Genomic DNA, 12,032 nt, shown 5'->3' with positions numbered 1-12,032 from the left:
CTAGCATGTGGGTCAGAAAGGGGGAGTTGGGTAGTCAGCATGTTAGTGGGAATAAGGTCAATGGAGCAGGAGTTGGGTCTGATGCACAAAATGAGCTCAGAGGGGATATGGGGAAGATAGGAGAAACTAGAGAAAGGCACAGTTTGAGAGCTGGGCAGGGGGGAACCACAGAAGGATGTTTGGGTTGGGGATGGGGGAGAAGTAGCAGTGGCAGCCTATTTGGTTTTTTGGGTGTTGATTAAAGGATAAACATTGGCCAGGCCACTAGGAGAACTCCCCTGCTCTTTTAATAGTGCCGTGCATCTATTTGAACAAGCAGCCAGGACCTCGGTTTAACATCTCAGCCGAAAGGTGGTGCCTCTGACAATGTGGCACTCCATCAGAACTGCACTGAAGTATCAGCCTTGATCATTCGTTCAAGTTTTGGAGTTGAGTTTGAACCCACAACCTTTTGACTTGGAGGCCAGATATTTATCGATGCAAATTGGAGCCAAAACACTGGACTATAACCACAAATTGAAGCATTTGGAATAAACAAAACTCACTTTTTTATTATAAATCCTGATAGAAGTGCACACTTGAACCTTTAGTTGCGGAAAAAACAGATGCCACCTACCTTCACTACAGTTTTACCTGGAATTAGCTGCTTATGTATATATTCAAATTGACAAGGAAAGAATATATGCTGACTTCTTCACTACTCTAGAAATTTCTCAGGCCTTTTCTTTTTCTTAGACTCTTCTGGTCTCTGCTTGTAGTAAAAACTGTCAACAACTTTTCATCACCCTTCTGTTGTTTTATTTTCCCAACTTCCAAGAACTGCAAAAGCCACACAAGCAACAGTTCCAGGAAAATAATTGATAAGCGAGGCCGAAACACAAAGGAGATTAGGAAATTAATTCTGCCCACTGTAAAATTAAGGTGGAATGGTGACTGTACCCTACGTATTAACATTGAATATTTCCATTCCTCCCCAGGTTCAGATAACTCTTTTGACACATGACTGTGGTGGTCTCTCCAAAAAAGATGTCAAACTGGCAAAGTTCATCGAACAGGCGGCTGCTTCAGTAAATTAGTTATTTTTGTTTTTTAAAACAAAAAGGTTCAATATGAAACGTGATGCATTCCAAGGAACTTTAAACAGAGATCAACATTCAGATTAGAAGCAAAAATGGAATATGTAATCCTGAATTTAAAGAAATATTCCTTCAAAAATTAGGATCACGGATGCTAAAACTGGAACTGCAGTGAATTGAAAGTTATTTTTGAGCTGAGTTCTCCTCCGTTCCCTGATCTGCAACATCATTTGTAACAAATCTCCTGGTACAATGTAGAAACGAGCAATTTGAATACAGCAGTGCAAGGACATCAGACTTGTCCTTGTGCCCGAGATGCTGCTGGTGCAGTATTCATGGGAAATTGTGTCTCACCTGCTGGGTTTGGTTTGTACAATGGCAGGAATAATAAAGACAAATGGAATATCCACTAATGTAGACTGCATTTCACTTCATATATATAATAAATATCTTGTGTCTACACACACTTCCTGTCTGTAATACCTTACTTCCTTTTATCACAATTTTGCCATACATTTTCCTATTATAGAAACATAGAAACATAGAAGATAGGAGCAGGAGTAGGCCATTTGGCCCCTCGAGCCTGTTCCGCCATTTAATGAGATCATGGCTGAACATCCAAATTCAGTACCCTGTCCCTGCTTTCTCCCCATATCCCTTTAGCCTTAAGAAATATATCTAACTCCTTCTTGAATATATTTAATAAGTTGGCCTCAACTGCCTTCTGTGGTAGAGAATTCCACAGGCTTACCACTCTCTGGGTGAAGAAATTCCTCCTCACCTCAGTCCTAAATAGCTTACCCATTATCCTTAGATTGTGACCCCTGGTTCTGGACTCCACCACCATCGGGAACATCCTTCCTGCATCTAGTACTGTTAGAATTTTATAAGTTTCAATGAGATCCCCTCTCATTCTTCTAAATTCTAGCAAATATAAGCCTAATCGACCCAATCTCTCTTCATACGTCATTCCTGCCATCCCAGGTATCAGTCTGGTGAATCTTCGCTGCACACCCTCCATGGCAAGAACATCCTTCCTCAGATAAGGCGACCAAAACTGCACACAATACTCAAGGGTGTGGTCTCACCAAAGCCCTGTAAAACTGCAGAAAGACATCCTTGCTCCTGTACTCGAATCCTCACGCTATGAAGGCCAACATACCATTTGCCTTCTTAACCGTCTGCTGCACCTGCATGCTTACCTTCAGCAACTGGTGCACAATGACACCCAGGTCTCATTGCACTTCCCCTTTTCCCAATCTATTGCCATTCAGATAATAATCTGTCTTCCTGTTTTTGCCACCAAAGTGAATAACCTCGCATTTATCCACATTATACTGCATCTGCCCAATCACCAAACCTGTCCGAATCATACTGGAGTTTCTCTGCATCCTCCTCACAGCACACACGCCCACCCAGCTTTGTGTCGTCTGCAAACTTGGAGATATTACATCTAGTTCCCTCGTCTAGATCATTAATATATATTGTGAATAGCTGGGGTCCTAGCACCAATCCCTGCGGTACCCCACTAGTCACTGCCTGCCACTCGGAAAAAGACCCGTTTATTCCAACTCTTTGCTTCTTGTCTGCCAACCAGTTCTCTATCCAAGTCAGTACCTTACCCCCAATCTCATGTGCTTTAACTTTGCACGCCAATCTCTTAAGCGGGACCTTATCGAAAGCCTTCTGAAAGTCCAAATACACCACATCCACTGGTTCTCCCTTACCTATTCTACCAGTTACATCCTCAAAAAATTCCAGTAAATTAGTCAAGCATGATTTTCCTTTTGTAAATCTGTGTTGACTTTGTCCGATCCTGTCACTGTTTTCCAAATGCTCTGCTATTACATCTTTTATAATGGACCCTAGCATTTTCCCCACTACCGATGTCAGGCTTACCGGTCTATAATTCCCCGTTTTCTCTATCACCTTTTTTAAATAGTGGGGTTACATTAGCTGCCCTCCAATCCATGGGAACTATTCCAATCTATAGAATTTTGGAAGATGACCAGCAATGCATCTACTATTTCTAGGGCCACTTCCTTAAGTACCCTAGGATGTAGATTATCAGGCCCTTGGGATTTATAGGCCTTCAATGCCGTCAATTTCCCTAACACCATTTCCCTACAAATACTGATTTCATTCAATTCCTCCCTCTCATTAGACCCTATGTTCACTGACATCTCTGGAAGATTATTTGTGTCCACCTTTGTGAAGACAGAACTGAAGCATGTATTTATTTGGTCAGCCATTTCTTTGTTCCCCATTATAAATGCCCCTGATTCTGACTGCAAGGGACCTACACTTGACTTCACCAATCTTTTTCTCTTCACATATCTATGGAAGCTTTTACAGTCAGTTTTTATGTTCCCTTCAAGCTTACTCTCATATTCTATTTGCCCCCTCTTAATTAATCCCTTTGTCCTCCTTTGCTGAATCCTAAACTGCTCCCAATCCTCAGATTTGCTGCTTTTTCTGGCCAATTTATATGTCCTCTCCTTGGATCTGATGCTATCCCTAATTTCCCTTGTTAGCCACGGTTGAGTCACCTTTTTTGTTTTATTTTTATGCCAAACAGGGATGAACAAATTCTGTAGTTCATCCATGCAATCTTTAAATGTTTGCCATTGCCTATCCACCGTCAACCCTTTGAGTAACGTTCCCCAATCCATCTTAGCCAACTCGCGCCTCATACCATCGTAGTTTCCTTTATTTAAATTCAGGACCCTAGTCTCTGAGTCAGCTACTTCACTCTGCATCTTAATGAAGAATTCTATCATATGATCGCTCCTCCCCAAGTGGCCTCGCACAACAACATAGCTAATTAATTCTTTCTCATTACATAATACCCAGTCTAAGATGGCCTAATCTCTAGTTGGTTCCTCGACATATTGGTCCAGGAAACCATCCCGTATACACTCTAGGAATTCCTCCTCAACAGTATTGTTACTAATTTGGTTAGCCCAATCTATATGTAGATTAAAGTAACCCATGATAACTGGTGTGCCCTTATTGCACGCGCCTCCAATTTCCCGTTTAATGCCATCCCCAACCTTTGCATTACTGTTTTGTGTGTCTGTATACAACTCCCACTAACGTGTACTGCCCCTTGGTATTTCTCAGCTCTGCCCATACAGATTTCACATCATCAGAGCTAATATCCTTCCTTACTATTGTGTTAATCTCCTCTTTAACCAGCAATGCTACCCCACCTCCCTTTCCTTTTTGCCTGTCCTTCCTGAATATTGAATACCCCTTGATGTTGAATTCCCAGCCTTGGTCACTCTGGAGCCATGTCCCCGTAATTCCAATTACATCATATCCGTTTACATCTATTTGCGCAGCTAATTCATCCACCTTATTACGAATGCTCCTCGCATTAAGACACAAAGGGGGAAAAATTCAGTTGGTAGCGCCTCCCGTTAGTGCCTTAAGAGGGCGCTAAGTGGGACGCAAACCAACTAGCGCCCGGGCGCGGCACTGCCCACGCCTCCCGCAAAATTCAGCGGGAGGTTAGTGGTGGCGCTAACCGGTAGCGCCCTGCGGTGCTGCTGATGACGTCATTGGTGTGCGCAGCGCCCCGCTCACACCCCGGCCATGATCTTCGGGAGTGCCTCCTGATTTACCGCCGGACGCTATGTCCGACGGGGTCAGGGGGGCGTACCTGCGGCCGGGGAGGCGCAATTTAAAGGCGAGGTGCGGGGTGGCCATTTTTGTTGCTGGCCGCCTGCCAGCACCTGCCTGCGCTCCCGTCCCCGGCCTCCTGAACCCCCCCCCCCCGCAGAGTGCCGGCTGTGCTCCAAGAGCCCGGCACTTCTCTTGGGTGCCGGGCTCTTTTGCCTGTCGTCCCGCTCCCCGGCGGCCCAGCTGGGCCCCAGGTCGCGCTGCACAAGGCCCCTCCCCTTTAAGAAGGGGAGGAAGGCCTGCAATACTGCAGCGCGACGTGGCGCTGCGGCACGTTGCGCCACGATATTCACTCGCAGCGCCCCAAGAGGGAGGCGGGGCGCTTCCAGTAGCGCCCCACTTCCCTCTTGGGGCGCAACCACTCAATTTCCGGCGCGGGGGCGCTAATTTTAGTGCCCCGGCGAAGTTAGTGCCTCAATTGGGCCGCTACTCAATTTTTAGCCCAAAGCCTTCAGGCTTGTTTTTTTAACACTCTTAGGGTGAAAAATTCGGTTGGTTGCGCCACCCATTAGCGCCTAAAGAGGCCGGCAACTGGGGCGCTAACCAACTAGCGCCCGGGCGCAGCGATCCCTGCGCCTCTCCCCATATTGAGCGGACATTTAGCGCCGGCGCTAAACCTTAGCGCCCGCTCATCGGCGCACGCAGATCATGATGTCATTTCAGTGTGCAACGCCTTTGGGGCGCCCCAGACTGGAAACTCAGTGGCGCCCCCCTCCGTTCCGCCTGGCGCTAATAAGGACAGCTTACCTGGAATGTTTCCCAGTCGCTGTCGGGCTGTGGGGGCATTCTTTAAAGGGGACTGGTGTGGAATAAAATCGGCAGCCATTTTTGGACCACAACTTAGAGAGATGCAGAGAGTTGCTCAGCTGCACAAGGAGAGCCATTTCTACATTGAGCCAGCGCTGGCAGAAGAACTTCAGCCTTCTGACCATCACTTTGCTGTTGGTGAGCATCTCAAACGGCATAACTTTCTGTGCGCACTTAATATGGGGGCTGCATTGGATGGGAGCGTCCTGCTTCTGAATCATCTTGACAGGGCACAGAGACGCAGGGATAGAGGGGCAGGCATGGCCAGATGGAGGAGGGCCAACAGACGTCGCCACACGAGACCTTACGCTGCCAGGGTTTTTCGACAGCAATTTTCATATATGAACATGTCGGAGGAGCAGTGTTTCCGAAGGCTGCGCTTTAGTAAGGAGGTGGTGACTGAGCTGTGCCACCTGCTTCAGCCAGATCTGCAGCCTCAGCTAAGGTGCAGGACATCTCTGTCGGTGGCTGTGAAGATCACTGTTGCGCTTAACTTCTATGCAAGCGGCTCCTTTCAGGCCGCAACTGGGGACATAGCCAACATCTCGCAGTTCGCGGTGCATTGCTGCATCCGTCAATTGACTAATGCCCTCTTTAAAAGGAGGCGGCAGTACATCTCCTTCCCAATGACCCCGGACAAGCAGCGGGAGCACGCAGAGGGCTTCGCAAGAATAGCGGACATCCCCATGGTGCAGGGCACCATTGACTGCACGCATGTGGCTTTGCGGGCGCCTGTAGAGAATGCGGAGGAGTTCCGCAACCGCAAGGGGTTCCATTCCTTGAATGTACAGCTGCTCTGTGACCACCGACAGCTGATCCTCGCTGTGAATGCCCAGTTTCCAGGCAGCAGCCACGACGCCTTCATCCTGCGCCAGACTTCTGTGGCAGACCTTTTCGAGGCCCCGGCTCACCCAGGAGGCTGGCTTCTCGGGGACAAGGGCTATCCTCTGTGCCCGTGGCTGATGACCCCACTCCGTTCGCCCAGCACCCCTGCTGAAGAACGCTACAATGAGAGACATCAAGCGACAAGGAACATTATTGAGCACACAATCGGCGTGCAGAAGCAACGGTTCCGCTGTCTGGACCATTCCGGAGGAGCCCTTCAGTACTCAGCTGAGCGAGTCTCCCACTTCGTGGTTGTGTGTTGCATGCTGCATAACCTGGCAATCCTCAGGACCCAGCCAATGCCACCAGACATTGAAGCACCAGCAGAGGAGGAGGAGGAGGAGGAGGACCAAAACGGGAGGGAGGCACAAACTGGAAGGGCCGTCCGTCAAATGCTTATCACAAGTCGCTTCTAGGCCCCTCTCATGGAATGCTTGCTGACATTCCAAGAACAGGAATTGAACCGTTCTGATACCCCAAAGCTGGCGAAGGGCAAAATGTATGTAAAGAGCAGACATGGCCATTGTAAATAAAGAAAGTTGTTTATTTTACAAAATGTGCTTCCTGATGTGCCTCAATAATTCCGAGACTCGAAGTTAGCAGAACAAAACAAGGCTTTTATTAACTTAGAACATAACACGTAAGAGAGAGAGATGTCTTCCTTCTGGAGACTGAGGCCAGACTGAGTTAGTTTACAAATGGGGCCAGGTATGGGCGGAGCCCTACACACAGCACATTCCAGCACATTCCAGTATACAATACAGCACATTCCAGTACACAATACAATGAGGTCTGGGGGAAGGGAAATGACACTGAAACCGATCTCAGTCACAGGCAGTGATGAATGGAAATATTTCATCACATTCACCCCTTCTATAGATTTAGTCTGTTCGGGGGTTTGATAGTCCTCTGCGACCAACGTGGCTGTTGCGGTGCCGCGGGTGTCGGCTGGGTGTCCCCAGTAGCCTCCTGGGTCTCTGCCGGGGGTGCCGCCAGGGTTGTTGAAGGGGTAGTTGGTGGGGGTGCCGTTGGTCGGTGTTCTTCCGGGGGTGATGAAAGAGTAGTGGGTGGGTAAGAGTTGCTGTGATCGTCGTTGCCGCTATTGCCGTGGTTGTTGTCGATGCCGGCTGGGGCGACGTCTTTTATGGACACGGTGTCCTCCCTTCCGTCGGCGTGCCGGACATATGCGTATTGGGGGTTGGCGTGGAGTAGGTGTACTGGCTCCACGAGAGGGTCCGTCTTGTGGCCCCTCACATGCCTTCGCACGAGTACCGGACCTGGGGTGGAGAGCCACGATGGCATGGATACGCCTGAGGTGGATTTCCGGGGAAAGACAAACATTCGTTCATGAGGCGTGGTATTAGTGGCCGTACACAATAGCGACCGTATCGAATGGAGCACATCCGAGAGGACTTCCTGCCAGCAGGAGATAGGGAGGCCCTTGGTCCTTAGAGCTAGAGTGACTGCTTTCCATACTGTCCCGTTCTCTCGCTCCACTTGGCTGTTACCCCGGGGGTTGTAGCTGGTGGTACGGCTTGTGGCGATCCCCCTGGACAGCATGTACTGGCGTAGCTCTTCACTCATGAAGGACGCCCCCCTATCCGTATGGATGTAGCTCGGCATACCGAACAGGCAGAACAGGCTGTTGAGGCATTTAATGACCGTGGCGCTGGTCATGTCTGGGCAGGGGAAGGCGAATGGGAACCGGGAGTATTCGTCCACAATGTTCAGGAAGTAAACATTGCGGTCGACGGACGGGAGGGGGCCCTTGAAATCTAAGCTGAGCCGCTCAAAGGGCCGTGTAGCTTTGATTAAGTGGGCTCTATCTGGTCGGTAGAACCGAGGCTTGCACTCAGCGCAAGTGCGGCAGTTCCTGGTCAGGGACCGAACTTCCTCAATCGAGTAGGGTAAGTTACGGGACTTTATGAAGTGGAACAGCTGCGTGACCCCTGGGTGGCAGAGGTCGTTGTGGAGGGTCTGTAGCCGATCCCCGGTGGCGCTGGCACACATCCCTCGTGAGAGGGCGTCAGGGGATTCGTTAAGGGCCCCTGGCCGGTAAATGATGTCGTACTCGAAGGTGGAGAGCTCGATCCGCCACCTAAGAATCTTATCATTTTTAATCTTCCCCCTCTGTTTATTATTGAACATAAACGCTACCGACCGCTGGTCGGTAAGTAGGGTGAAGCGTTTGCCGGCTAGGTAGTGGCGCCAGTGGCGCAATGCCTCCACGATGGCTTGGGCCTCCTTTTCCACGGAGGAGTGTCTGATCTCGGGCCCTTGGAGGGTCCTTGAGAAGAAAGCTACAGGCCGCCCCGCCTGGTTGAGGGTGGCCGCCAAGGCGAAGTCAGACGCATCACTTTCCACTTGAAATGGAGTGTTCTCGTCCACTGCCTGTAGCGTGGCCCGCTCAATATCCTGCTTAATGCTTTTGAAGGCGGCGTGGGCCTCAGCAGAGAGCGGGAAAGAGGATGCTTTCAAGAGGAGGCGGGCTTTGTCGGAGTAGTTGGGGACCCATTGGGAATAATAAGAAAATAACCCCAGGCACCTTTTCAGGGCTTTGGGAGTGTTGGGCAGGGGCAGCTCCCGTAGGGGGCGCAATCGGTCGGGGTCTGGTCCGATTTCCCCATTCTCCACCACGCTGCCTAGTATGCAGAGGCGCGTGGTGTTGTAAATGCACTTGTCCTCGTTGTAGGTGAGGTTGAGTTTTTGTGCGGTTTTCAGGAACCTCTCGAGGTTCGAGTCGTGATCCTGCTGGTTGTGACCACAGATGGTGATGTTGTCGAGGTAGGGGAAGGTTGCCTGCAAGTGGTGGTCATCGACCATGCGGTCCATCTCCCTCTGGAAGACCGAGACCCCATTCGTCACCCCAAAGGGGACTCTGAGGAATTGGTAGAGGCGTCCGTTCGCCTCGAAGGCGGTGTACGGGCGGTCCTCTGGTCTGATAGGGAGCTGGTGGTACGCTGACTTGAGGTCGATGGTGGAGAACACCCGGTATTGGGCGATTTGGTTCACCATTTCTGATATGCGGGGTAGCGGGTAGGCCTCCAGTTGGGTGTACCTGTTGATCGTTTGACTATAGTCGATCACCATCCGTTTCTTCTCGCTACCCCTTACCACCACCACTTGGGCGCGCCACGGGCTATTGCTGCGTTCAATAATGCGCTCCTTCAGGAGCCTGTCTACCTCGGTCGCGATAAACCGCCTGTCCTCCCAGCTGTACCTCCTGCTTTTGGTCGCTATTGGCCGGCAGTTAGGGGTAAGGTTCACGAATAGCGAAGGCGGCTTTACCTTCAGGGTAGCCAGACCGCACACTGTGAGGGGCGGCTGGGACCCACCGTACTTGAGCGTGATGCTTTGGTGGTTGCACTGGAAATCCAGGCCCAAGATCACGCTCGCACATAGGTTCTTCATGATTAATACTTTAAAATTATCATATACAGTTCCGTTAACGCACAATTGTACCGTGCAGTAACCCAGAATGGTCGATGTCTGGGTTTTGTCAGCCATAGAGATGGTACCCTGAGTAGGGACCACATTTAGGGAGAGTTGTTGTGCCAGTTCTGGGTGGATAAAGCTCTCCGTGCTTCCACTGTCAATTAAGCATTTAACCCGGCACCCGTTTACCTCGATGTCCACCATTGATCTGGATAGCGGGTGCGGCCTGGTCTGGTCCACTGTGACCGATGCCACTGTAGGGCCCTGATCGATACAAGATGGCGTCCACGCTGTCTGCTCACAAGATGGCGGACCCCACGAGGTCGGGCAAGCTGGCGTCCAAGATGGCCGCTCCCACGGCGCACACGCGGCGGTGGCGGGTTTTCCGGCGGTTGGTTTTCCGGCGGGGTTCCCTCTGCACACCTTCCCGAAGTGCCCCTTCTTACCGCACTTAAAGCAGGTGGTGCCTTTCGCTGGGCACAGGTTTCTGGTGTGCTTTGGCTGCCCGCAGAAGTAGCAGTTGGGTCCCTGATGCGTCGCGGCTGTCGTAGGGCTTCTGGCGGGAGAGCGGGGCCCAGCCGGTGTCGGGCTGTCGGGCGGGGAAGATGCCTTCCAAGATGGCGGCGCCCTCAGTGCACACGTGGCGGCGTGGATGGCGCGGGCTGAAGAGTAGGCGTCGGAGTTTCTCTGGGCCACATCCAGGGATCGCGCGGTGTCCGCAGCCTGTTTCAGGTCCAACCCCGTTTTTTCCAGCAGTCTTTGCCGGATGTAAGTGGAGCTGAGGCCTGTGATGAAGGCATCGCGAACAAGCTCGTCAGTGTACACTGCGGCTTTTACATCTCGGCACTTGCAGTCTTTGCCAAGCATTTTCAGGGTGCTTAGGAACTCCTCCACCGATTCCCCAGGTCGCTGTGCGCGGGTGGCGAGCAGGTGCCTAGCATACACCTCATTCGTAGGCTGCTGGTAATGCACCTTTAAGATGTCGCAGGCGGCCAGGTACGTCTCGGCGTCTTGGATGAGGGGGTAAACCCGGTGGCTTACCCAATTCCGCAGAATTCCGAGTCTCATCCTCGCAGCGTCCGTAGCGTCTTTGACGGCTGCGGAATTGTCCAGGAAGAATTCCATACACTCAAACCAGTGTCCGAAGCGTGCTGATGCGTCCGGAGCATGTTGATCCAAATCCAAACGTTCGGGTTTCAGGAGTTGATCCATAGTGTTGAAAAATAAGTTAATAAAATTGATGTGCCTCAATAATTCCGAGACTCGAAGTTAGCAGAACAAAACAAGGCTTTTATTAACTTAGAACGTAACACGTAAGAGAGAGAGATGTCTTCCTTCTGGAGACTGAGGCCAGACTGAGTTAGTTTACAAACAGGGCCAGGTATGGGCGGAGCCCTACACACAGCACATTCCAGCACATTCCAGTATACAATACAGCACATTCCAGTACACAATACAATGAGGTCTGGGGGAAAGGAAATGACACTGAAACCGATCTCAGTCACAGGCAGTGATGAATGGAAATATTTCATCACACTTCCTTCCCGCATGACAAAGCAATGGCAACAAAAGGCAAAACAAACAGACTGCCACATAAGTGGCTTGCACACCCGGGAAACTGTCCAAAACATAACTCACATTCAGACCAGCATCCTCGGCCTTGAATTCTACAAATAACAGATATCAGCAGCACCTTCTACTTTTTCCCCCTCGATGGTGATCTACTTCGCTTGCGAGATTGGCCCCTTCTCTCCCTGCAGCTCCTCCGTAATGGGACCCCAGTGGCTGCAGCAAGGCTGGGGGAGGCCTGCTGACTGTCTGAAAGTGCAGATGCCCCTGAGGGACGGCCTGGACGAGCTCTGGGCCTGGAGGGCCCGGCTGCTGACTGCTCCAACTCTGCATGGGTGGAAGCAGTCTGTCCTACAGGTGGTGGCAGCTGCAGTGGAGACGTGCCAGTGGTGGCATCAGGAATGCTGTCATCCAGCAGCTCCCTGGTCGGCCGACACACTGGCACTCTGACGGGGCAGTACCGCAGCATACGCAGCAATCGGCTGGTGCACAGATTGCTGGCCTGCTGTGGCGCGGCGAGGGCCCCGGGTAATCCTGCCCGATCCAGTGAGGGTGGCAGCAGTCAGTGCTCAGGTG

General features: G+C 51.0%; 1 protein-coding gene across 4 annotated transcripts in view; it reads left to right on the top strand.

Annotated features, from left to right (window-relative positions):
* Positions 1 to 1,542, top strand: part of LOC147114074 (pterin-4-alpha-carbinolamine dehydratase 2-like) — a 65,733-nt gene extending 64,191 nt beyond the window's left edge. For all 4 annotated transcript variants that reach the window (XM_085995654.1, XM_085995653.1, XM_085995655.1 and 1 more), the window contains one exon: positions 978 to 1,542. In XM_085995654.1, coding sequence (XP_085851780.1) covers positions 978 to 1,076 — 99 coding nt within the window. In that variant the 3' untranslated portion in view covers positions 1,077 to 1,542. The remainder of the gene's footprint in view (positions 1 to 977) is intronic.
* Positions 1,543 to 12,032: the final 10,490 nt, after the last annotated feature.

This window comes from Somniosus microcephalus, chromosome 8, assembly GCF_052327205.1.
Source record: "Somniosus microcephalus isolate GS21.2 chromosome 8, FLI_Smic_1.0, whole genome shotgun sequence".
In the NCBI taxonomy this organism is placed as follows: domain Eukaryota; kingdom Metazoa; phylum Chordata; class Chondrichthyes; order Squaliformes; family Somniosidae; genus Somniosus; species Somniosus microcephalus.
This window is presented reverse-complemented; position numbering and strand designations above follow the sequence as displayed.